Raw genomic sequence first — 27,557 nt, forward strand, 5'->3', positions numbered from 1 at the left:
ATGTGCCTTTTTAGTACATCAATTCCTCTTCTTTTTTAGCTATAGCAACATCCCACTGGGCACAGACGTCAATTCAATGTCTATTACACGTTGGTTCAACTTAATTTCATTGAAATGGCGTGGACACAACATTGATTCAGCCAGTGTGTGCCCAGTGGGATATTGTAATTAGGGCTATCAAACGATTTTAAAAAATGTAATCGAGTTAATTCCAGGATTTGCTGTGATTAAGTCGCAAATTCAGAATTTGCTCAAATTGAGCTGTATTTTAAGATTCTTTCTACAAAAAGGATTACAATAATATTGATGTCTTGATTTTGTCCAAAGTAACAGTAAGCAAAATCAATTAGATTAATTAAGCACACTTCCTTGAACCTAAATGTCAACTTGTTTACACATCACACTGTTGTTTTTAGCTGTATAGATGATGATGTATTTTGGATGTTTTCAGTGTAGTTTGAACGCTTTCAGACAATGCGATTAGTTGTGAAAAATAAATGTGTGCACTCAAATGAATAAATGTTAACTCAGGTTAGCTGATTAACTCTGACAGCCTTATTTGTAATACATGGTGGAAATGCTATGAATGTATAACTAAACTCATCGTTGTGTCAAGATAAAGGAAACGACCTTTAGAAAGATAAAATGCTGAAACAGCTCTTCTATTATTTCTCTCTGAACCTTTAGACATTTCATGCTGACTAAAACGATACACCTTTTCAAACTGGATTTAAATACTGTTTATACTACCATAAAAACCATCTCAAACCAATGCTCAGGACTCGGTCTGTTTTTTATACATGATATTTACGCAAAGATTGAGGTCTTCCTTATTTCTTGCCAGCCTTCTTTCTTTCTTCTTTATTTCTTGCTGTCGGGGCTGAAGACACTTATGGTGAAGTCTGCGCTCTCTGTGCCGTACTTGTTCTTCACCAGGATGCTGTACTTGCCCGAGTCTGTCGTGTTCACCGTGGTGATGGTGAAGCTGGCATACTTGCCCGACTCGAACTTCATGAGGTAGTGGTCATCCGACACAATCTCCCTCTCGTTCTTCAGCCAGACGACCTCAGGCACGGGGTCGCCTGAAATGTTACAGGTCAGGTTCAGGGCCTGGTGGGAGAGAGGGAGCGAGAGAGACGGTGTCACACATTATGGTCTATGGATCACATAGATATACAGTAGTGTGCGTCCGAAATGGTACCCTATTCCCTCTATAGTGCATTACTTTTGACAAGAGCTCTGATCAAAAGTAGTGCACTATGTAGGGAATACTAGGGTACTGTAATGGAAAATTATTTGAGTTATCCTTTTCCTGTATTTGATATGGATTGATATGTAATAAACATGATTGTATGTGCGGGGTGATGCACACCAATGCATTCCCTTGGTGAATGGAAACAGGAGTTAACCATGTATCTTTAAGTAACATATTTAATAAAGTAGTTTTGCACCAAGGGGTGGAAAGAGTACTGAAATATCCTACTCAACTAGAAGTCCTGTTACTTTAATGAAATTTTACTCAATAAGAAGTCAATCATAAAAAAATTACTTTAAAAAGACATGTAAAAAAAAAAGAGTACTGAAATATCCTACTCAAGTAGAAGTACTGTTACTTACATTACATTTTAGTAGAAGTAAAATTACTGACTTGAAAATGTACTTAAAGTACAAGTACTAAAATTAAATAAAATGCTTTGTAAAGAAAAATGCAGAGAGAAAGAAAATAGAGAAATAATTGAAAAGTAAAACATGTAATAATAAAATAAATAGATTCGCAATGAGTAACGATAACTTGGCTATATACAAGGGATACAAGTACCGAGTCGACATGCAGGGGTAAGAGATAATTGAGGTAGATATGTATATATAACTAGGAATAAAGTGATGGATAGTAAATATTAGCAGCAGCAGCATTTGTGAAGAGTCAAAAAAGTTACTGAAAAAAGGGTCAATGCAGATAACCAAATAGCTACCCGGACTAACTATTTAACAAACTATTTAGCAGTCTTATGGCTTGGGGGTATAAGCTGTTCAGGGTCCTGTTGGTTCCAGACTTGGTGCATAGGTACCGCTTGCCGTGCGGTAGCAGAGAGAACATCCTATGACTTTGGTGGCTGGAGTTTTTGACAATTTATAGGGCCTTCCTCTGACACCACCTGGTTATGGAGGTCCTGGATGGCAGGGAGTTCCAAGCAGAACCAAGCAGTTGCCATACCAAGCAGTGATGCAGCCAATCAAGATGCTCTCAATGGTGCAGTTGTAGAACTTTGAAGATCTGAGGGCATGCCAAATCTTTTCAGCCTCCTCGGGGGGAAGAAGTGTTGGCATGCCCTCTTCATGACTGTGGTGGTGTGTTTGGACCATGATAGATCCTTAGTGATGTGGATACCGAGGAACTTCAGGCTCTCGACTCGCTCCACTACAGTCCCGTCGATGTGAATGGGGGTGTGCTTGGCCCTCCGTTTCCTGTAGTCCACGATCAGCTCCTTTGTCTTGCTGATGTTAAGGGAGATGTTGCTGTCCTAACACCACACAGCCAGGTCTCTGACCTCCACCCTATAGGCTGTCTCATCGTCGTCGGTGATTAGGCCTACCACCGTTGTGTCATTGGCAAATGATGGTGTTGGAGTCGTGCGTGGCCACACAGTCGTGGGTGAACAGGGAGTACAGGAGGGGACTAAGCACGCACCCCTGAGGGACCCCCGTGTTGAGGGTCAGCGTGGCAGATGTGTTGTTGCCTACCCTCACCATCTGGGGGCGTCACATCAGGAAGTCCAGAATCCAGTTGCAGAAAAAGGTGTTCAGTCCCAGGGTTCTTAGCTTAGTGATGAGCTAAGAGGGTACTATGGTGTTGAACGCTGAGCTGTCGTCAGTGAACATCATTCTCACATAGGTGTTCCTTTTGTCCAAGTGGGAAAGGGCAGTGTGGAGTGCAATGGAGATTGTGTCATCTGTAGATCTGTTGGGGTGGTATGCAAATTGGAGTGGGTTCAAGGTGTCTGGGATGATGGTGTTGATGTGAGCCATGAGGAGCCTTTCAAAGCATTTCATTGCTACAGATGTGTGTGCTACGAGGTGATAGTCATTTAGACAGGTTACCTTAGTGTTCTTGGGCACAGGGACTATGGTGGTCTGCTTGAAACATGTAGGTATTACAGACTGGGTCAAGGAGAGGTTGAAAATGTCAGTGAAGACACTTGCCAGCTGGTCAGTGCATGCTCCGAGAATGCGTCCTGGTAATCCGTCTTACTTTCATCGGCTACGGCGAGTGTAATCACACAGTTGTCCAGAACAGCTGGTGCTCTCATGCATGGTTGAGTGTTGCTTGCCTCGAAGCGAGCATAGAATACATTTTCCTCATCTGGTAGGCTTGTGTCACTGGGCAGTTCGCGGCTGGGTTTCCCTTTGTAATCCATCATAGTTTGCAAGCCCTGCCACATCCGACGAGCGTCAGAGCCGGTGTAGTAGGATTCTATCTTAGTCCTGTACTGATGCTTTGCCTGTTTGATGGTTCGTCGGAGGGTGCTCCTTCAAAGCGGCAGCTCTAGCCTTTAGCTCAGTGTGGATGTTGCCTGTAATCCATGGCTTCTGGTTGGTATATGTACACTGTGGGGACGATATCGTCGATGCACTTATTAATGAAGCCGGTGACTGATGTGGTAAACTCCTCAATGCCATCGGATGAGTCCCGGAACATATTCCAGTCTGTGCTAGCAAAACAGTCCTGTAGCTTAGCATCCGCTTCATCGGACCACATCAATATTGAGCGCATCACTGGTACTTCCTGTTTGAGTTTTTGAATGTAAGCAGGAATCATGAGGATAGAGTTATGGTCAGATTTGCAAAATGGAGGGCGAGGGAGAGCTTTGTATGTGTCTGGAGTAAAGGAGTTTATTCCGCCTCTAGTTGCACAGGTGACATGCCGGTAGAAAAGCAGTTTTCCTGCAGTAAAATCATCGGTCACTAGGAGTGCTGCCTCTGGATGAGCATTTTCTTGTTTGCTTATATACAGTGGGGAGAACAAGTATTTGATACACTGCCGATTTTGCAGGTTTTCCTACTTACAAAGCATGTAGAGGTCTGTAATTTTTTATCATAGGTACACTTCAACTGTGAGAGACGGAATCTAAAACAAAAATCCAGAAAATCACATTGTATGATTTTTAAGTAATTAATTTGCATTTTATTGCATGACATAAGTATTTGATCACCTACCAACTAGTAAGAATTCCGGCTCTCACAGACCTGTTAGTTTTTCTTTAAGAAGCCCTCCTGTTCTCCACTCATTACCTGTATTAACTGCACCTGTTTGAACTCGTTACCTGTATAAAATACACCTGTCCACACACTCAATCAAACAGACTCCAACCTCTCCACAATGGCCAAGACCAGAGAGCTGTGTAAGGACATCAGGGATAAAATTGTAGACCTGCACAAGGCTGGGATGGGCTACAGGACAATAGGCAAGCAGCTTGGTGAGAAGGCAACAACTGTTGGCGCAATTATTAGAAAATGGAAGAAGTTCAAAATGACGGTCAATCACCCTCGGTCTTGGGCTCCATGCAAGATCTCACCTCTTGGGGCATCAATGATCATGAGGAAGGTGAGGGATCAGCCCAGAACTATACGGCAATGACCTGAAGAGAGCTGGGACCACAGTCTCAAAGAAAACCATTAGTAACACACTACGCCGTCATGGATTAAAATACTGCAGCGCACGCAAGGTCCCCCTGCTCAAGCCAGCGCATGTCCAGGCCCGTCTGAAGTTTGCCAATGACCATCTGGATGATCCAGAGGAGGAATGGGAGAAGGTCATGTGGTCTGATGAGACAAAAATTGAGCTTTTTGGTCTAAACTCCACTCGCCGTGTTTGGAGGAAGAAGAAGGATGAGTACAACCCCAAGAACACCATCCCAACCGCGAAGCATGGAGGTGGAAACATCATTCTTTGCGGATGCTTTTCTGCAAAGGGGACAGGACAACTGCACCGTATTGAGGGGAGGATGGATGGGGCCATGTATCGCGAGATCTTGGCCAACAACCTCCTTCCCTCAGTAAGAGCATTGAAGATGTGTCGAGGCTGGGTCTTCCAGGGCAACTAAGGAGTGGCTCCGTAAGAAGCATCTCAAGGTCCTGGAGTGGCCTAGCCAGTCTCCAGACCTGAACCCAATAGAACATATTTGGAGGGAGCTGAAAGTCCATATTGCCCAGCGACAGCCCCGAAACCTGAAGGATCTGGAGAAGGTCTGTATGGAGGAGTGGGCCAAAATCCCTGCTGCAGTGTATGCAAACCTGGTCAAGACCTACAGGAAACGTGTGATCTCTGTAATTGCAAACAAAGGTTTCTGTACCAAATATTAAGTTCTGCTTTTCTGATGTATCAAATACTTATGTCATGCAATAAAATGCAAATTAATTACTTAAAAATCATAATGTGATTTTCTGGATTTTTGTTTTAGATTCCGTCTCTCACAGATGAAGTGTACCTATGATAAAAATTACAGACCTCTACATGCTTTGTAAGTAGGAAAACCTGAAAAATCGGCAGTGTATCAAATACTTGTTCTCCCCACTGTACAGCTCGTTGAGTGCGGTCTTAATGCCAGCATCGGTTTGTGGTGGTAAATAGACAGCTACGAAAAATATGGATGAAAACTCTTTGTAAATAGTATAATCTACAGCTTACCATGAGGTATTCTAACTCAGGCGAGCAGAACCTCGAGACTTCCTTAATATTAGAGATTATTCAATTACAGTAACGACAGTAGTTGTAATTCGTTACTTTACACCTCTGTTTGCACCTGTTAGTCTATCATTATCTGTTGTAACTAAGTACCTTTGACCTGTTTAACTGCCAGTATCAAATGTCTGCCAGTGTTGAAAGTTATGGTTAAAGTTTGACACCAGACTAGATTCGAGGACACACTGATAATGTATATGTGACACTGTGATTCTGTATCAGCTGATGTTATGATTTCCTACAAGCCTCTTAGGCTGGTGTTTACAGAACATTCGGTGCTGTGTGATACTGGCAGTTAGACATTTTCTTTGCTTCTGTTCTGGAGGTGTCTCCCTGTTGCAACATGTATTAAACCAGATTGATTTTGATTGTCTATCTGCGATTGCTCTGCTCTTTTATTCACTTTGAAAATCCCTATTACAGGTACTATTTCAGATGCAGCCGTAGTAGTGTCATTCACTATCAAGCCTGCATGGCCAGTTTGGGACTGTGGACATACATAGACAGATACAGATCCATCCAGACATGGTTACCTTGAGCTCCTGTATGGTGACAACATCAGGCAGGCCTCCCGCCACACGAGCACGATCTGAAACAAAGAGCACCAAATTAGGCCACTGACGTCAGATCAGTTTGAAAATATCAGTACCCACTAAAATACGGAGAGCAGCCCTCTCAACCCCATCTTATAATAACGTTTTTAAAAGTTGAGGTGTGAGTGAGTGAGAACTTACTTCTCTCTGCAATTGCGGCCGCTCTGACAATGGAAGAAACAGAACAGATTGAAGAACAAAGATAAGAGAAACAAATGCAGAGAATGTGTTTGGAGCCAGGAAGCATGTCTAAGTATAGAATTCATCTGTCTACCCACTTCCCTTCATCAAATCCTGTCAAAGACTGCCTGCTATATATACAGCTCTGGAAGAAATTAAGAGATCACTGCAAAAATATAAGTTTATCTGGTTTTACTATTTATAGGTATGTGTTTGGGTGAAATTAACATTTTTGTTTTATTCTATAAACTACTGACAACATTTCTCCCAAATTCCAAATAAAAATATTGTCATTTAGAGCATTTATTTGCAGAAAATGACAACTGGTCAAAATAACCAAAAATATGGAGTGTTGTCAGACCTCGAATAATGCAAAGAAAATAAGTTCATGTTCATTTTTAAACAACACAATACTAATGTTTTAACTTAGGAAGAGTTCAGAAATCAATATTTGGTGGAATAACCCTGATTTTCAATCACAGCTTTCATGCGTCTTGGCATGCTCTCCACCAGTCTTTCACATTGATGTTGGGTGACTTTATGCCACTCCTGGTGCAAAAGTTCAAGCAGCTCGGCTTTGTTTGATGGCTTGTGACCATCCATCTTCCTCTTGATCACATTCCAGAAGTTTTCAATGGGGTTCAGGTCTGGAGATTGGGCTGGCCATGACAGGGTCTTGATCTGGTGGTCCTCCATCCACACCTTGATTGACCTGGCTGTGTGGCATGGCACATTGTCCTGCTGGAAAAACTAATCCTCAGAGTTGGGGAACAATGTCAGAGCAAAAGGAAGCAAGTTTTCTTCGAGGACAACCTTGTACGTGGCTTGATTCATGCGTCCTTCACAAAGACAAATCTGCCCGATTTCAGCCTTGCTGAAGCACCCCCAGATCATCACCGATCCTCCACCAAATTTCACAGTGGGTGCGAGACACTGTGGCTTGTAGGCCTCTCCAGGTCTCCGTCTAACCATTAGACGACCAGGTGTTGGGCAAAGCTGAAAATTGGACCTTACTCCAGTCCTCTATGGTCCAATCCTTATGGTCTTTTGCAAACCTCAGCCTGGCTTTCCTTTGCTTTTCATTGATGAAGGGCTTTTTTCTAGCTTTGCACGACTTCAGCCCTGCCCCTAGGAGCCTCTTTCGAACCGTCCTCGCCGTGCACTTTACCCCAGCTGCCGTTTGCCGTTCTTTTTGTAGGTCACTTGATGTCATCCTACGGTTGTTGAGTGACATTCAAATGAGTTGGCGGTCATCCCGGTCAGTAGAGAGTTGTTTTCGCCCTCTGCCGGTCTGTAGCTTTGTTGTCCCCAATGTCTGCTGCTTGACCTTGTTCTTATGAACCGCCGTCTTTGAAATTTTAAGGATGGAAGCAACCTGACGCTCACTGTATCCCTCTGCCAGTAAAGCCAGAATTGAACCCTTCTTTTCCTCACTCAAAACTTTCCTTTTCAACTCTTTTGACATGGTCAATAGTTATTTTTTGATTAATATTACTTTTGAGATACTATTAGTACTGTTTTTGCCATCCAGCTGGTCCTATTGCAAGAGGATAGTGATGACCACAGCAGTGGTTTTTATACTTTTCAGGTGATCACCTAATCAGTACCTAATTCAGTAGAATGAGGTGTGCCTGTGTTGGAATTCAACAGACACTGGAATGGAATGGCTGTCATACATGTAGAGATGCTGATTTAAGAAAAATTTGCAGTGGTCTCTTAATTTTTTTCAGAGCTGTGTGTGTATATATATATATATATATATATATATATATATATATATATATATATATATATATATATATATATACACACATACTCAGCAAAAAATGAAACGTCCTCTCACTGTCAACTGCGTTTATTTTCAGCAAACTTAACGTGTAAATATTTGTATGAACATAACAAGATTCAACAACTGAAACATAAACTGAACAAGCTGACTAACAGAAATGGAATAATGTGTCCCTGAACAAAGGGGGGGTCAAAATCAAAAGTAACAGTCAGTATCTGGTGTGGCCACCAGCTGCATTAAGTACTGCAGTGCATCTCCTCCTCATGGACTGCACCAGATTTGCCAGTTCTTGCTGTGAGATGTTACCCCACTCTTCCACCAAGCAAGTTCCCGGACATTTCTGGGGGGAATGGCCCTAGCCTTCACCCTCCGATCCAACAGGTCCCAGACGTGCTCAATGGGATTGAGATCCGGGCTCTTCACTGGCCATGGCAGAACACTGACATTCCTGTCTTGCAGGAAATCACGCACAGAACGAGCATTATGGTTGGTGGCATTGTCATGCTGGAGGGTCATGTCAGGATGAGCCTGCAGGAAGGGTACCACGAGGGAGGAGGATGTCTTCCCTGTAACGCACAGCGTTGCGATTGTCTGCAATGACAACAAGCTCAGTCCGATGATGCTGTGACACACCGCCCCAGACCATGACGGACCCTCCACCTCCAAATCAATCCCGCTCCAGAGTACAGGCCTCGGTGTAACGCTCATTCCTTTGACGATAAACACGAATCCGACCATCACCCCTGGTGAGACAAAACCGCGACTTGTCAGTGAAGAGCACTTTTTGCCAGTCCTGTCTGGTCCAGCAACAGTGGGTTTGTGCCCATAGGCGACGTTGTTGCCGGTGAGGTCTGGTGAGGACCTGCCTTACAACAGGCCCACAAGCCCTCAGTCCAGCCTCTGTCAGCCTATTGCAGTCTGAGCACTGATGGAGGGATTGTGCGTTCCTGGTGTAACTTGGGCAGTTGTTGTTGCCATCCTGTACCTGTCCCGCAAGTGTGATGTTCGGATGTACCGATCATGTGCAGGTGTTGTTACACGTGGTCTGCCACTGCGAGGATGATCAGCTGTCCGTCCTGTCTCCCTATAGCGCTGTCTTAGGCGTCTCACAGTACGGACATTGCAATTTATTGCCCTGGCCACATCTGCAGTCCTCCTGCCTCCTTGCAGCATGCCTAAGGCACGTTCACGCAGATGAGCAGGGACCCTGGGCATCTTTCTTTAGGTGTTTTTCAGAGTCAATAGAAAGGCCTCTTTAGTGTTTTCATAACTGTGACCTTAATTGCCTACCGTCTGTAAGCTGGTAGTGTCTTAATATTCATTAATTGTTTATGGTTCATTGAACAAACATGGGAAACAGTGTTTAAACCCTTTACAATGAAGATCTGTGAAGTTATTTGGATTTTTACGAATTATCTTTGAAAGACAGGGTCCTGAAAAAGGGACGTTTCTTTTTTTTGCTGAGTTGTATGTATTTATATATATATATATATATATATATATATATACACACACATACATATATATACATACATACATACATACATACATACATGCACAAAGAGAGTGGCTGAAACACCAAAAATAGCAATTAGATGAAAAGAAGGACAGGTGTAAAGAGTACTTACTGACACATCTGCCATGTACAAAAATTCACAAATTGTAGGTCACTTACTTGAGCCTCTGGAATTCAGCATATGCGTCGTCAAATGCTGCAAGAGAAAGAGGAGGTTAGTAAGCCTATCAAAGCATTAGTGAAGGGGAGAAGCTGCCTAATTCAAACATGTAGATGTAGGCCATATCCAAAATGACACCCTATTCCCAACATAGTGCACTTCTTTTGACCAGAGCCTTACGGGCCCTTGTCAAAATTAGAGCACTATATAGGGAATATAGGGTGCGATTTGGGAAGCAGATGTAGTCTCACCCTGGCCGGCCAACTCCACAGTCCTCTTCAGACCGCCTTTCCCATCATGGAACTCAATGGCGTATTTGCCCTTGTCTTTCTCTGTGGGCTCTGTGATCTGTAGCCACAGCTGCTCTCCCACCACACCACTCTTAATGCGATCTGTGAAGGCTATCGCTGAATCCCTACGAGAGAGGAAAACAGATCACTGACTTACACACATATAGGCTGCATCAAACAGACGACACACACCTGACAGTTAAATTTACTTGCAAACATACTCACACATGCAGACACGCGCATAACGCTGCTTGCTTAGCGAGTACTGCTTCGGCTCACACCAAGGCTCAAACCCCGGACCTCTGCCTTGCTTGCACACGTGACCGCCCTCCAGAAGCGTCTTACCAGTGGGCGACACCGAAAAGCTAGCTATTCTGCAGTGCAAGTGGGGACACTTCAGGCTGAGGAGTAAGTTTCAAACATCTCCATGCGCTACATTCAGCCCCCCCAAACTTACAACACAGCGGCCCCAGTGTTGAGCTGAGGACAACTGCAGATCCGGGTCATGGCATTATCTGTAACTGACATCATGCTGCTTGCTTAGCGAGTACCGTTTCCTCCTGATTCACCTCACACCGAGCCTCGAAACCCAAGACCTCTGCCTTGCTAGCACACGTGACCGACCTCCCAAAGCGTCTTACCAGGTCGGCGCCACCAAAAAGCTAGCTATTCTGCAGTGCAAGTGGGGACACTTCAGGCTGAGGAGTAAGTCTTCATGTGCTACATGCGCACACACACCAGAGGCTGGTGGGAGGAGCTATAGATGGTCAGGGCTCATTGTAATGGCTGGAATGGAATAAATGGAACGGTATCAAACACATCAAACATTTGGGAACCGCGTTTGACTCGGTCTCAATTATTCCATTCCAGCCATTACAATGAGCCCGTCCTCCTATAGCTCCTCCCACCAGCCTCCACTGACACACACAAACATAAACACACGGAAGTAAGGGCAGTACACACTTGTGGTGCCAGGTGACCTGGAGTGCTTCGTTGTAGTAGCTGACAAAGGAGTACAGTCTGATGCCCTCCTCTGTGCTCTGGATCTTCAGTGCAGTGGAGGAGTTGGCTAGCGGAGGTTACAGAGACGTTACACAGTGCAACATTACAGAGAAGAAGTTACACAGTGCAACATTACAGCGGGATACTTTAGGGATGTTTTGAACACAAGTAGAACTTAAGATGATGCTTCTACTACTGCAGTGAGACATATGTACTTACCGATATGACTGAACACTTCATTCATCAAGTCTCTGAAACCTGGAGAACAGAAATGACATAACTTCGTAAAAATGATGTAGACTTGTTGTGGCGTTACTGTACACACAATGAGGTATGGCTTTGAGGGGTTAGTCACCTTGTTCTGTCAGGTTCAACGTAGATGTGTCCTTCCCTCTGTCATCCTTCATAACAATCTCATAGACACCGGCATCCTTCTTTGAGATCTATAAGAGAAGGCCAGGTTTGAGAGACACATATAAAAACGCACAGCCGCCATTTTGTAAAGGAAGAAAATTAAAATCTCAAGCGAAAAGACAAGCTATGCTATGGGTGCTGCAGGACACACATTTATAGGACGCAAAAGCAAAAAAACATTCTCAAAACAGAAAAACCAAGAAGATGGCGGAATTATCACTTATGTTGACAGATAACACTGATCCCAACTTTGAGTATTCTCCAGATAAGGTCCTCGAGGGAATTGTCTAGGTATGTCGCTACGGCTGCAGACTAGGTATGTCGCTACGGCTGCAGGAGCATGAGGCTGCAGGAGGAGGGAGCATCACGCTATAATAGGACGTGACATGTTTACATTCAACAATGCTAAGGCTAAGGCACGACACTTGTCACACATGCACACGCTGTGCCACTTTTGATGACACGCACATTGGACTACACACAGGGATGTAGATGAAGACTATGGAGACAGATGTAGGGTGAAAAACTGGTGAATTAGCCTACAGAGGAACATGTGATATAAAAGACACAAAACAGATTTTATAATACAGATTAGAAAAATCTGTGAAATATGGTATGCTAGAGAGATTTTTTTTGTGAGAATAGTGTTGTAATGTTGAAATGTAGTATAATACATTTTAAGTATTTAGGTAAGGTGTATATATATATATACACACTACCAATCAAAAGTTTGAACACACCTACTCATTCAAGGGTTTTTCTTAATTTGTACTATTTTTTACATTGTAGAATAATAGTGAAGACATCAAAACTATGAAATAACACATATGGAATCATGTAGTAACCAAAAAAGTGTTAAACAAATCAAAATATATTTTATATTTGAGATTCTTCAAATAGCTACCCTTTGCCTTGATGACAGCTTTGCACACTCTTGGCATTCTCTCAACCAGCTTCATGAGGTAGTCACCTGGAATGCATTTCAATTAACAGGTGTGCCTTCTTAAAAGTTAACCTTTCCTTCTTAATGCGTTTGAGACGATCAGTTGTGTTGTGACAAGATAGATAGCTCTATTTGGTAAAAGACCCAGTCCATATTATGGCAAGAACAGCTCAAATAAGCAAAGAGAAACGATAGTCCATCATTACTTTAAGACATGAAGGTCAGTCAACACGGAACATTTCAAGAACTTTGAAAGTTTCTTCAAGTGCAGTCACAAAAACCATCAAGCGCTATGATGAAACTGGCTCTCATGAGGACCGCCACAGGAATGGAAGACCCAGAGTTATATCTGCTGCAGAGGAAAAGTTCATTAGAGTTACCAGCCTCAGAAATTGCAGCCCAAATAAATGCTTCACAGAGTTCAAGTCACAGACACATCTCAACATCAACTGTTCAGAGGGGACTGTGTGAATCAGGCCTTCATGTTCGAATTGCTGCAAAGAAACCACTACTAAAAGGACACCAATAATAAGAAGAGACCTGCTTGGGCCAAGAAACACGAGCAATGGACATTAGACCGGTGGAAATTTGTATTTTGGTCTGGAGTCCAAATTGGAGATTTTTGGTTTAAACCGCTGTGTCTTTGTGAGACGCAGTGTGGGTGAACGGATGATCTCCGCATGTGTAGTTCCCTCCGTAAAAAATGGAGGAGGAGGTGTTATGGTGTGGAGGTGCTTTGCTGGTGACAGTGTGATTTATTTAGAATTCAAGGCACACTTAACCAGCACGGCTACCACAGCATTCTGCAGCGATATGCCATCCCATCTGGTTTGGGCTTAGTGGGTTTTTCAACAGGACAATGACCCAAAACACACCTCTTGGCTGTGTAAGGGCTATTTTACCAAGAAGGAGAGTGATGGAGTCCTGCATCAGTTGACCTGGCCTCCACAATCCCCAGACTTCAACCCAATTGAGATGTTTGGGATGAGTCGGACGGCAGCGTGACGGAAAAGTTGTTGGAAAAGCATTCCAGGTGAAGCTGGTTGAGAGAATGCCAAGAGTGTGCAAAGCTGTCATCAAGGCAAAGGGTGGCTATTTGAAGAATCTGAAATATATTTTGATTTGTTTAAAACTTTTTTGGTTACTACATGATTCCATATGTGTTATTTCATAGTTTTGATGTCTTCACTATTATTCTACAATGTAGAAAATAGTAAAAAGAAAGAAAAACCCTTGAATGAGTAGGTGTGTCCAAACTTTTGATTGGTACTGTACATTGAACAAAATATAAACGCAACAATTTCAACGATTTTACTGAGTTACAGTTCATATAAGGAAACCAGTCATTTGAAATAAATTCATTAGGCCCTAATCTATGAATTAGGAGGGGGCGCATCCATGGGTGGGCCTGGGAGAGCATAGGCCCAGCCAATCAGAATTAGTGTTTCTCCACAAAAGGGCTTTATTACAGACAGAAATACACCTCAGTTTCATCAGCTGTCAGGGTGGCTGGTCTCAGATGATCCCACAGGTGAAGAAGCCGGATGTGGAGGTCCTGGGCTGACGTGGTTACACGTGGTCTACGGTTGTGAAGCCGCACAGCCAAATTCTCTAAATTGACGTTGAAGGTGGCTTATGGTAGAGAAATTAACATTAAATTATCTGGCAACAGCTCTGGTGGACATTCCTCCAGTCAGCATGCCAATTGCACGCTCCCTCGAAACTTGAGACATCTGTGGCATTGTGTTGTGTGACAAAACTGCACATTTTAGAGTGCATTGTATTGTCCCCTGCACAAGGTGCACATGTGTAATGACCATGCTGTTTAATCAGCTTTTTGATATGCCACACCTGTCAGGTGGATGGATTATCTTGGCAAAGGAGAAATGCTCACTAACAGGGATGTAAAAAAAATTGTGCGTATGGAAAATGTCAGGTCGCAGTTGTAAATGAGAACTTGTTCTCAACTGGCTTACCTGGTTAAATAAAGGTGAAATAAAAAAAATATAAATAAATGTCAGGGATCTTTTATTTCAGCTCATGAAACATGGGACCAACACTTTACATGTTGCATTTATATTTTTGTTCAGTATATAGTCTATGTTTATGGATTGTAACTTTGGTGATAGAAGCAGCTAATTGCACACACACAGATTTGTAGGTACATGGCCATTGCAGGATTCATGCATTAACCCCACAGAAGCCTTTTTCCAATATGGCCACCAAACATCTCAATGGGGTCTTATTGGACCATATCTGTATGAAATATAATTGTAGTATGCCCAATAATATCTTAAAATGTTCATTATGATGTAGAATACACAACCAAATGAGCCAGGTGTGCCAGATATAAAGATGTTAAATTATTTACTGAAGTATGGTAAGAATTTGCCCAAAAATCTGTCAGAATCGCTGATATCTGAAGATGTTAAGATCAATAATTGTAATATTGTTGAATTCTGACGGGGTTAGCTTAGATTGTTGACAACATGTAAACTATATTTCTTCTCCAAACGTTTATTGAAAACATAAATACATTTGCACATTGTTACGGTTGTTGGTTAACTAGCTAGTGAATCTTTTCCATATTATTAGCATAGACATGACATGAGTCAAAACACGACATGGTATCAATAACAAGATACAACTAGCTGAAACGAACCACCAACGATTCCCCACATAGCAACTTATTGTCATTTTTGCTAGCTATCTGACAGTTCAGAATCATAACACCACATGGCTTTCTGCCTCATTGATGCGCAGGCACGCATCATTTTAGTGATTTTGTTAGCCAACCCCTCTATAGCAAGGACTGATGGTTTGGTTAGCTAAACTAGCAAGTCTGTTTGTTTGGTTACCAAGGCAACTACTGTAGCTATCTAGTAAAATTGCTAGCTACAGTGGATGTTGAACACATTTCTAGCAGCAAATGTGTTACATTATAGCGTGGTATAAGCAGGATAATCAACTCAGGGCTCTATACGTTCTCTGGAAAATAATGCTTCACCTTCCACGTCATGCATTATTCTCCATAAAACACATAGCTAGCCCCTCATAGGGTTGGGTTAGATGCTGTGACTGGAAATGAGAGAAATGTTGATGAATTCAGTTAAGAGTGAGATATTAGGCTATTGTATAAAGACATTCTTTAAGATTACTGTAAGATAACTTTTCACAAGGTCACAACCTCTTTAGACCACCTTATGCTCAATTTACCACCAACTAATCTTGTAGCCAGAAGATAGTATCCATGATGTGTGAGGAACATATATTTATCATATATGAACATAAACAGAGATGTGCGATGATGATACAGTTTCATAGTTACATACAGTATGCAAATGAACAGCACATAATAATGTTTGTGTAACATATCACAAAACAGTCAATACATATAGTATGTTAATACATGTGCCGTATAATCATTGTAATATATCATATTTTCCTACCTTTATCTAGCCTATACTGTATACAAAAGCAATTCATATAGTCTACAGTAATCTGCAAAACAATACTCTCTAAACTCTAAAGACAGGTGTTCTGCAATACGGTCTTATAGTGCTGTAATTTCTAATGTATGATGTGCATGAAACAACTTTATAATTCCTCTCACCTGAGCAATCTCCAGTTTGAGCACTCCCTCGGTGAAGGTGAGATTCTCATCTCCCTTGACCTCACGCCCATCCTTGTACCACAGTGCAACAGTCTCCTTCTTTATGTTCCCAACCTGCGGGAGGCGAAAGAGAGATACAATGTTCAGGTTGTTGTCCAGATGTTGTTCAGCTGCACAGTGGTCTAAAAAGTATTTTCATAAAACCCATACACATGCATCACTTTGTGTATTCTTTTCCTACCTTGCATTTCAGGAAAACACAGCATTCTGGGGTCACTTCATAACTCAAGTACTCAACAAAATGAGGACCTGCAAAAGAAAAACAAAGCAGGAATTATTCAGTAGTCTCCAATATTGTATCATAACATAGCACTATTCTATTTTCTTAATTAAATAAAAATCCCATACCTTGCTTTCTGTGCCATTCTTTGCACATGAACTCAGACTCCTTTTGGAGCTCTTTGAACACTGGAAAAACACACGATTCCTGATTAGGAAACAAAACTTTATCTACAATCACATTCATCTATGATGTGTTTTGTACATTGACGTGGATATTATCTAATCAAATAAATGTTTCATACATTTGTATGTGGTTCATTCATTCATGGTTCCTGGTAATCTTTTACTGCCCCCTAGTGGAATATGTTAAGATCTAACTTCTGAGCCATAGTGGGGCTTGTTTTTTCTTTATAACAGATGGGCGTTAGACTGGTCCCAGATCTGTCTGTGCTATTGCCTACTCCATTGCTGTCCTTGTCAAGGCATAACAATGAGTGACAAGGAGTTGGCATGATAGCACTAACTAACTGGCACTCAGGCGAGAGGAGAGAGTGAGAATGATGGAAGGTGATAGGAGGAGGAGAAAAGGAGGGGCGGAGTTAATCCTACCTTCTCCAATCAGCACCAGGCTGGACTGGTTGGTGGCTTTGCCATCCTGCAGCTGGAAGGTGAAGGTTCCCTCATCCTCTGGGAGCAGAGACTCCATGGTCATCTCAATCACACCTGTGTCCTTGTTAAAGTTCATCTTGTATTTCTGAAAAGCAAAGGCCATAGACAGAGCCTTTTCAGTGTTGTCTAATATACTTTACCTGAACATGAATTACAGTAGTTTCATTTTATTTATTTATTTATTTATCCAAGAAGTCTAAGGTCAGAGGACCTCTTTTAGAAGCATGTCGGAGAGTATTTTTATTTCAGTCCCAAAGTGTGCCTACTTACCTCTCCCTGGGAGAGAGTGTTGTCGTTAAACACATATTGTATTTTGCCATTAGCAGAGATCTTCTCAGCCTGCAGCCAGAAGCGAACTCTGCCCTTCTCCTGCAGCTCCACAGCCAGCTCGGTCTTCAAGGGAATAACTGGAGAGGGAAAAAGAAGGAGAGAGCAACAGTACGTGAGAGCAGGGACGGAGGAGCATGTAATAATAAACAATGAAAAAAATGGGGAACGTCGGTAATAATATGTTACTTACTGGGGAATTTGTGGTCATGGCTCATCTCCAGCAGTTTTTTCAACTCTGTCAAAAAAGGACACAAAGATTAATCAGAGATTAGAAAGTAGAAATGACACCAGGAGCAATGGAGCTCTGCTAACCTCTTAGCCTGCTAAGTTAGCTTCCAAAGTGATAGCGTGGTCAGCACAGTAACGTGGACAGTGCTACAGTACCACGGACACACAATGGGACTCACCCTCTGCTGAGAGGGTGTAGCTGGAGGAATCGCCATTGGTGTGGGTGACAGCACAAGAGTAAATGCCGATGTCATCCTCAGCAGGCATGTTAAAGATGGCCTTGGACCTGAGGGCAGACAATTAACACAGGCTACTGTAGAAACATTAACCTTATATTCTTTCACGCATGCGCACGCTCAGACACACACACGCACTCACTTCTCCCCACTGGTTGCCACAGTAATGCGGGTTTCATCAGTGATCTCTTCGTAGTTCTTGGACCACACAAATTTGGAGTCTGGAGTCAGGTTTGAGCAGGCAAAGTTCATGGAGATCACTCCATCATCATCAACGTCCACAACAATCTCCGTAGTGCCTGAGAGAGAATACAACAAGAGTCAAATATGGCTGGAGACTCATAGAACACACAAATATACACAAATATACACAAATATTAAAGGTATGGCTTTACTTGTATAACAATGTCTTTCTCTGTTGAGGGGTCTTTAACATGGTCCTACCTGGTTTGATTTCGGCCAGGACTGGTTCTGTGGGCTCAGAGGCCTTTCCTACACCTGCCTTATTCTGAGCACGCACACGGAACACATAGGTCTCCCCCTCCTTTAGAATCTTAATCTGTTCATGGAAGAAAGAGTCACATTATAGACATGTTAGTCACATACATCAAATATGTTACTACGGAGACAAACTTTCTCACATAGGAAAGCAGATTAGATATTACTGCACTGTCGGAGCTAGAAGCACAAGCATTTCGCTACACCCGCAATAACATCTGCTAAACACGTGTATGTGACAAATAAAATGTGATTTGAGTAGTGTTGAAAATCCCTTTACACGCATGACACACCCTCTAACTGACAAACACCTCCACCAATCACATCCCATTTACAAGTAGAATATGTCACCATATTGCATCACACAATCTGGATTCAAATTCTGAATTAGAATGTCTGCTCAATGGTATGATTGACTAAGTGGATAGAAATGGTGTAATTGCCCCTAGACACTGATCCTGGGTCAGTTTAGCATTTTCAACACTAATGGTTAAGGTTAGTATTGGGGGAGGGGGAAGCGGATCTTCGATCTGTTACAGGGGAAACTTTACCCTGGAGCGATAGGAGTGGATAGGGTCCTGACCTTCATGTAGTTAGTGGAGACAGCCTTCTCATTGACTCCTCTCCAGGCCTCCTCCTCAGCATCAGCCTCCTTAATGTCAATGTAGAATCCGTTGACTGGGTCACGGCCCTGGTAGACTGGTGGCTTATAGAGCAACACCAGAGTGTTGGCGCGCACCTCTGTCACCTGCAGATCATGGGGAGGTCCTGTGGAAAATTAGGGGTAATTAGGTTCAGAGTTGAAGAACACAGACATAACATAGGCTAGTGTCCCAAATAGCACCCTATTCCCTTTGTAGTGCACTACTTTTGACCAGGGGCCATAGGGCTGCCATTTGGGACACACTCATAGACAATGCAATGTACATAAATAATTTTGCTGTGCATGCATGCTTCAACAGACCATTACCACAATAATAAAAGTATATTATTTCTTTTTTTGACACACACAGTATAACTTGTACTGTGATGTGTAATTGATTGTTATATGTTAAAGTGTAATTCTCATACTTGCTCAGGTTTGCAAGTGAATGTTAGTGGCACTACCCACCTGGCACAGCAATGGTCCACTCCTCACAGACAAACGTCTCACTGGGCAGAGACGGGATGCCCACACCTGCCATGTTGGCAGCGCGCACCTGGAACTGGTACTTCCTGTTCTCCTTCAAGTCGGACACCTGGACAGACAGTGAAAAATCATTCTCCCTTTTCTCCCGATACGACAAAAGGTGGCTGAAAATTCAGGTTAAAGAGGATAGCTAAATCCCAAAGAAACAAAACGGCTGACTCACTCGGTAGGCTCGATCGCTGACAGCCTTGACGTTGGCCTCGTGCCACTTCCCTGGCACCCCATTGATGACCTCACGGTAGTCCACGAAGTAGCCGGTGATGTCAGCACCTCCGATGAAGGTGGGTTGCTTCCAGGCCAACACCATAGAGTCCCGCACGCACTCCAGAATGCTGATGCCATAGGGTGGAGTAGGGGACGCTGGAACAGCAGAGGACTCCAGTTAGCATCATGCTGTGTCTTCCATCACTTAGACCTGCTAACATTCGGTTTTCTTAGAGCAAGTATTGGGCAATCATTCCCTTGTACATTTCTGAACATTCGACTGGGCACAGACTTCAATTCAACGTCTATTCCACGTAATTTAATTTAAATGAAACAACGTTGATTCAACCAGTGGGTTGGTTCAAAGTTCTTTTAAATGTTAGTTAATATTATTAAGGTACAACAGCTAATGCCATACAGTTTGTGTCACCAATACTTTCTATAAGACACTACTGTCTGCACCTTTAACCCTTAACCTTTCACCTTAAGCTATGGTTCAACCAGACACTAAGTCATAATACATTGACAGAATTATGGGGACACATTTCAGAGACCTGGACTGAACAGACATGGGACAAACTATTTTAGCCACAGGAGCTGTGAGGACACCTATGATCTCAGTGGCTGGTCTTCGGTGTCGTCTTCGATAGAGGGGGCGCACACAGCTGACTGGATAACATTACATACAATAAATTGACCTGTCACACAAATAGTCACATGGACATGGCGTTCTCCATAATTTGGGGGAGGGGGTATGTCGAAGAATCTGACTTGGAAGTACACCACCAAAAAGGTCTCAGGTCATAGGTGTCCATTTCTGGCTTGTGATTGGCTGACCCACTTCAGAGACAAGCCGTGATAGGCTAGCTCCAGCTGTGTCACGGTGTCTGTGTGTGTTAATGTGCACTGATCTCTCAAGGTGACTGTGTGTGAGCCAGCCAGGCTACAGTAAGTTGAGAGGTGGTCAGCACAGTGCCGGAACACGTGTGGAGGGGGGACCAAAAGCCCCCCTGTGTGTGTGAAGCAGCCCTGTGCTAGAGGTGGCCAGTAGATTGCCTGAAAGGCTGCGTGACTGTTTAGTTAAACCTGAGAAAGCTGTTATAGAAATGTACCTTCGGATAAAAACTGAACTTGTATTGTGGTTTAATGACTTACCTGTGAATATTACAGTAGAACCACATACGTTCAAAGTGTTATTCTTATTCCATTCCTTTACTTAGATTTGTGTGTATTAGGTTTTTGTTGTAGAACTGTTAGATATTACTTGCTAGATATTGCTGCACTGTCAGAACTAGAAGCACAAGCATTTCGCTACACTTGCAATAACATCTGCTAACCATGTGTATGTGACCAATACATTTGATTTGATTTGATCACTATACTAATATTACAGTGGCAGATTCCTTTTTCAAAATAGTTTTCTACCTTCTTACCAAAGTGATAAAAATGTTTCACAATTCCAGAAAAAAAAGTGTAGAAAAAAAAACAGTTTAAAAAAGGAACAAAAATCCTTGGGGGGGGAATAAAGAGTTGTTTTGTTTTGGAGGATTTGAGGATATATGGGTTGGAGTGGCCTGACTAAGTATAGTCCCGTGTCGCTCAGTTGGTAGAGCATGGTGCTTGTAACACCAGGGTTGTGGGTTCGATTCCCATGGGGGACCAGTATGAAAATGTACGCACTCACTACTGTAAGTTGCTCTGGATAAAAGCGTCTGCTAAATGACTAAAATGTCACTGTTCTCACCTGGGTCTGAGTCTGTCCTGGGCCAGCCCACATTGTGGGCTGATTCTTTCTCTGTCCCCCGTTTGGCTGAAGCATCTACAGAGGACTTACGTGTTTGCCCGGCCACAGACACCTTTGCCTGCTCTTTAACCTCATCCGTGGTCTTGGCCGGCTCTATGACCAAGTCTGTGACCAGGTCAGGGGCCCAGGTCACACTGCCTCCCTTGTCTTTACTGCCAGGAGCCTGAGGGGCTTGAGCTAGTGGCCCCCTGCCCCTGCCCTAGCCCCTGCCACAGGCACACTTTCAGTCTGAGCATTGCGCTTTAGCGTAGTGTAAGGGGGGTACTGAACGGCCTCATGTGTGCCCGTCCAGCGTGGCGTGTGCTCGGTTAGTCCACCCACGTTACCACCCATTGGTAACTCCCACTCCGGCAACACACCATAAGGAATACCGCCCCCTACAAGAGTTAGCAGAGAAAAACAAATGCCATTTTACACAGGCAAAGAGAAGAACAACCATTCACAAACAGCTCAAATCAGAACAAGTCAGAACACTCAGAGTAAGGCAGAGAGAGCAAGAAATGTTACCAATACCATATCAAATACAGTACAATATCTTCATCGGACAGACTATGAAAAATGAAGACAAGATGGCCAACAAGTGACATCTGCGTGAGGAAGCAATTTGCAGAGTTAAAGACAAAGTACGAGCATGTGAGGGGAGAAAGTGAGCGTGTGTGGGCTTTGCGCCAACCCTTCATGAAAAAGCCACACTATACTTTAGTAAAGGTGCCAGTGGATTTCATTATATGCTCTACATGGGCTAAATTGATCAAGTGTATGTACTGATATGTTCACTCAATGGGAGACAACTATTGGAAATTGTTGAGATCTATGGCCATAAGTACAGCTATTATTTCCTAATCTATTCTAAATGTTCACTAATAGAGGAGGGAAAGGGGATACCTAGTCAGTTGCACAACTGAATACATTCAACCGAAATGTGTCTTCCACATTTAACCCAACCAGAGAAGTGAGGGGGGCTGCCTTAATCGACATCCGCATCGTCGGCAGTTGTTGTTTATATTTGTCACGGTTTCGGCCGAGGCTGCTCCTCCTCCTTGTTCGGGCAGGTTTCGGCGGTCGTCGTCCCCGGAGTACTAGCTGCCACCGATCGATGTTTCATGTTCGTTTGGTTTTGTCTTGATGTTGTACACCTGTGTCTAGTTAGTCCTCGTTAGTGTCCTATTTAGTTCTCGTTGTGTGTGTTTGGTGTTGTGTGTGATTGCTCCTCTGTTTGGTGTTCTGAGCTACGTATCTTCCCTCCGTTGTTTGGAGAGGTTTTCGCACATGTTAGTGCGCCTTTTGTTTGACGCCTGTGTGCGCCTTTATTTCGCCTCCGGGCTTATGGTTCTCGTGTACTACGTGAATAACTCACTAAAGTCTTTTGGACTAAGCTTCTGCGTCCTGCGCTTGATTCCTGCACCACACCCACCTTCAGCACCCCTTGACAATATTTCATTGTGTAAGACACTACCACTAATGGGTCTAGGCCCTAGGTCTACCAACTGCTATTGGTTGTAATGGACTGTGAACAGAAATCCATTGACCTTGTTACTAAGTGTGTTTCATAAGGGAGAACAGAGCATGCTGCTCGGGACAAAGCTTGCCAGTGACTGGTTAGTCACAGTGCAAACTGACATTATGGGACAACTGTAAAGGAGCAGGCCTGTCAGGTTAGTATTCCTGTTCTCTAGCTCTCTTCCAGGGCATTAGTGCGGCTCAGTGTTAGCAAGGCGCAAGACGCACTAATGCCCTGGACAAGTGCTAGTATTCCCAGATGAGAGTGAGTAGAACGGGCAGATACACAGTGCAGATCAGGGGTATTGGTGGAGGGGGGGGGGTACCTTTAACACCAGGTGGGGTGGTGGTGGCTGACACATCTCGTGCCCAGGATAGGTGAGGGGCGGGGGTGGTTGGTTGGGGGGGATGGATAGCGCGTGACAGAGGAACCAAGGTGGGCTGGTTTGTAACAACCGCTGAGTTGGATCGCACTGACCCAAATTAGAGGACGTCTACAACTCCTGACCCTGGCCTGGCCTCAGGTTGTGCAGGGAGGGTGGGGATAGGTTGCGACTCAACAGGGGGGTGGGTTGGTGGAACCATGGAAAATAACATGTGGGAGGAGTCTAACGCTGATGGTACACAGAGTCTAACGTGATGTCTTGATGGACAGAAAAAAATTATACAACGGTACAACACAGTGTGGACACATGGCCTTTTTTTCATCATCGACATATACCGACAGTAAAGAATATGCATAAGACTCAATAATCAAATCTCCATAGAACTAAGAGGCTTCCCTGGTCCTACCATAACATGATACCTTACTGTAGGTTACTTTATAGTATTTCATCTAAACATTAAAAAAATTAGGTTCCTTGTATAGGCCTGTGGCTCTTCACATTCTTCCTAAAAACACTTCCCATCCTATCCTGTTGTGTGGGTGTGCCATGACACCCTCTGTCTCACTCACCAATAGCAGCCTTCACCTCAATAGCCTCAGACTCCTGAGAACACTCGCTGAGCCCAGCGGCGTTCAGTGCCTTCACTCTGAACACGTAGCTCTCTCCTGTCACCAGACCGTGGCAGATAAACCTGTGAGTACCAGGACACAGAAACACTTTGAGAAAGACATGCTTTTTATTTTTATACATTTTTGGACATTTTAATTTGAGTGGATGAAATCGTCTTGAGCTCAACAGCATTTACGGTTTAACACCAAATTTGACTTATGGTCAGCATTTCTGTAAAACAACTATTGAAACATCAGAGAGGACCGTTGTACCTGGTGCCTTTGACAGGCTTGTTGTTGCAGGGCTCAAACTTTTTGCTGCCCACGATGCTAGCCTCGATGTAGTATCCCACCAGCTCCTTAGCATTCCTGGAAGCCTCCCAGGATACCACCACGGACGTGTCAGTGTTCCTGGTGGGAACCACACGGCCTGGGGCAGATGGGATATCTGGGGACAGGAGAGGTTTATTGAACTAAGATCAAATGAAAGCACTAGGATTCTATTTTGAATGAGTGCATGTTAAATTAGATTTCACTGCAGATAGTTTGCTAGAACGCAAGTAGACTGATAAAGGAGGGGATTGCACATTAGGCAGAATCCTAACTTGAGGTATAGATGCATTGATCTAAATGTAGGATGTACAGGATGGTTTGAGTTACATGTGTATATTTTATATTTTACATTTTAGTCATTTAGCAGATGCTCTTATCCAGAACAACTTACAGTAGTGAGTGGATACATTTTTGTAATTTTTCCCATACTGTATAGAATATTAGGATTCGGTCCATAGGTATTCGTGTTGCAGGGCTGGAGGTTGTGGAGGTGGCGTGTGAAGTGTGACCTGTGACCCCTCACCCAGCTTGTCCCCGACAGTGGTGGCCTCGGTGGCTTCTGAAGGCTCGCCCACACCAGCGGAGTTGCAGCAACGCACACGGAAGCTGTAGGCCTTCCCTTCAGCCAGGTCAAACAGGGCGAAGCGAGGAGACTTCACTGGGATCTCTGTGTTCACCCTCTGCCAGCTGTCTGTGCCGGACACACACTAGTACACAATGCAACGCAAAGCAGTTAGAGTATGTCTCCAACCCTACAAAAACCAACCCTCCAAACCTGCAGTACTACAGTATATAATACTCTATTTTCAGATAGAGATTGAAATGAAAAAGAACAGAATTATGATTACTTATTGAATGACTTTGATATGGTGGTTGTTATGGAAGAGAAACAGTGATAAAATGTTATATTGATCAGATGAATCACGCTACAGATCAGGTATTTGATGTTAATGAGGTATTTATTTCTCACCTTCTCCACATAGTACATGATGCCCTCGTGGCCTCTCTCTCCAGGGGGTTTCCAGCTCAGAACCACATAGTTCTTGGTGGCCTCAGTGACCTCCAGTTCTTTGGGTCTGCCAGGGACTACACCCTCTGATAGGAAGTAATATGAAAGAAAATGTATCAGGGGTTTGATCTCGTAGCCTGGTCCCAGATCTGTTTGTGCTCTTGCCTGCTCCATTGTCAATGTTAAGCCAAACATGACAATTCCATAAGGAGTTGGCAAGAGCAACGGACTGGCAACCAGGCTATCGATCTAGACTCAAGCTTTCATTATCCTTCCAATCAAAGAACACTGTAGGTATTTTTAGAACCATAGCCGCATCAGAGTATTGATCATCATTGAATAGTGCAAAAGCATTTCCTTCCCACCTGCAGGCTCCTCCTCAGTGACAATGATCTGGCCGGTCCAGGGTGCAGAGGTACCTGAAGGCCATGGGAAGAGGATAATTGCATAATACTAAAACCATCAGACATCACAAAGGTACATACTCACAATATAATAATTTAGTCGTACCATAAGACAATATGAGAGAACACAGACAGGGAGGGGCAGATGCCAGATCGGGGTGCCCACCATACCTCTCATACGTGCGCGGTCGGCAGGATCCATAGCTGCCACCACCTCAGAGGCGCGGGATGGCCGGCTCATGCCAGACTTGTTGACGGCACGCACACGGAAGGTGTAGGAGCGCCCCTCCACCAACCCCGTCACGGGGAAACGGGCAAACTTGATGGGGGTGTCATTACACTGGCTCCAGTGGGTGGTGCCAACCTCACACCTGAACACAGGGCATAAAGAGACAGAATTCATGCCATCAGCCATTCAATAACAAACTTGGTAAGGGCTTCTTGATAAGGCCCAGAGTTAGGCCTATTGGTAAGATTGGGAGAAACTCTGTTATAGCCCCTTACAAGGTCATTTCACAAGGTCACATGGTTTTTAGAGGTCAGGTCACATGATCAGGAAAAACTTATGGCCCTCTTCTTATAGGTTATCTGCAGTGAATGGTATAAATTTACATTTTAGTCATTTAGCAGACGCTCTTATCCAGAGGGACTTACAGGAGCAATTAGGATTAAGTGCCTTGCTCAAGGGCACATCGACAGATTTTTCACCTAGTCGGCTCGGGGATTAGAACCAGCGACCTTTCGGTTACTGGGACAACGCTCTTAACCACTAAGCTACCTGGCGCCCCAGTACAGGAGGTGCTATAAGGGAGAGAAACCTTTGCCTAGCTGTGTCATGAGAAGCCAAGGATTTTCCCTTCGACTCCACTGGTCTCTCATCCAGGTGGCACTGTGGAACCTAACTTTAAGGTTTGGGGCCCTACCAGAACTGGCATGTAGTGATGGGTGATGGTACTGACCTGTCCACAAAGTAGCCCAGGATGGAGTTGCCACCGTCCACAGCCGGCTGCTTCCAGGTCACGATGACGTAATCCTTATTAGCGTCCTGACACTTCACATCCAGAGGGGCGCCAGGAGCTCCCTCCACCTCCGCATCGGCATCTGATACAGGAACACACACATTGCCAGTCAAATGTTCCATGTAGAACCCTCTGTAGAAAGGGTTCTACATCACAGGAGGTTGGTCGCACCTCAATTGGGGAGGACGGGCTTGTGGTAATGGCTGGAGCGGAATGGGTGGAATGGTATCAGATATGTCAAACACATGGTTTCCCTGTTCCATGTTTGCAATTCCATTCGCTCCGTTCCAGCCATTATTATGAGCCATCCTCCCCTCAGAAGCCTCCACTGTTCTACATGGAACCCAAAATGGTTCTACCTGGAACCAAAAAGGGTTCTTGAAATGGTTATCCTATGGGGACAGCCAAAGAACCATTTAAGGTTCTAAATAGAGCCTTCTTTTCTAAGAGTGTACCTTAATGAATAAGTTGGCTGTGTCTGTGTGCATCATTATTTCCATGTTATACAGAACCAGGCCAGAGATTGTGACAGGAGTTGATTGACTCTACTATGGTCATAATGCATGGGTTCCATTGTGTGTGGAGGTAACCAGAGACTGCTATGGTTCAACTGCCATT

The 27,557-nt window shown here is 43.8% G+C and overlaps 1 protein-coding gene across 1 annotated transcript in view; it reads right to left on the minus strand.

Moving 5' to 3' along the window:
* Window positions 1–861: 861 nt before the first annotated feature.
* The window catches only part of LOC311109383 (myomesin-1-like), a gene marked incomplete at both ends in the record, with an annotated part of 44,929 nt that continues 18,233 nt past the window's right edge, over window positions 862–27,557 (minus strand). The window contains 27 exons of the mRNA XM_084152238.1: window positions 862–1,110; window positions 6,274–6,329; window positions 6,475–6,497; window positions 9,978–10,014; window positions 10,230–10,393; window positions 11,232–11,337; window positions 11,490–11,528; window positions 11,626–11,713; window positions 16,241–16,354; window positions 16,482–16,549; window positions 16,649–16,708; window positions 17,132–17,276; window positions 17,462–17,598; window positions 17,712–17,756; window positions 17,929–18,035; window positions 18,128–18,284; window positions 18,430–18,544; window positions 19,067–19,251; window positions 19,595–19,721; window positions 19,836–20,032; window positions 24,136–24,257; window positions 24,448–24,622; window positions 25,031–25,214; window positions 25,478–25,602; window positions 25,882–25,935; window positions 26,092–26,291; window positions 26,880–27,021. Coding sequence (XP_084008364.1) covers window positions 862–1,110; window positions 6,274–6,329; window positions 6,475–6,497; window positions 9,978–10,014; window positions 10,230–10,393; window positions 11,232–11,337; window positions 11,490–11,528; window positions 11,626–11,713; window positions 16,241–16,354; window positions 16,482–16,549; window positions 16,649–16,708; window positions 17,132–17,276; window positions 17,462–17,598; window positions 17,712–17,756; window positions 17,929–18,035; window positions 18,128–18,284; window positions 18,430–18,544; window positions 19,067–19,251; window positions 19,595–19,721; window positions 19,836–20,032; window positions 24,136–24,257; window positions 24,448–24,622; window positions 25,031–25,214; window positions 25,478–25,602; window positions 25,882–25,935; window positions 26,092–26,291; window positions 26,880–27,021 — 3,221 coding nt within the window. The remainder of the gene's footprint in view (window positions 1,111–6,273; window positions 6,330–6,474; window positions 6,498–9,977; window positions 10,015–10,229; window positions 10,394–11,231; window positions 11,338–11,489; window positions 11,529–11,625; window positions 11,714–16,240; window positions 16,355–16,481; window positions 16,550–16,648; window positions 16,709–17,131; window positions 17,277–17,461; window positions 17,599–17,711; window positions 17,757–17,928; window positions 18,036–18,127; window positions 18,285–18,429; window positions 18,545–19,066; window positions 19,252–19,594; window positions 19,722–19,835; window positions 20,033–24,135; window positions 24,258–24,447; window positions 24,623–25,030; window positions 25,215–25,477; window positions 25,603–25,881; window positions 25,936–26,091; window positions 26,292–26,879; window positions 27,022–27,557) is intronic.

This window comes from Coregonus lavaretus (assembly GCF_964263955.1).
Source record: "Coregonus lavaretus genome assembly, chromosome: 34".
Lineage (NCBI taxonomy): Eukaryota > Metazoa > Chordata > Actinopteri > Salmoniformes > Salmonidae > Coregonus > Coregonus lavaretus.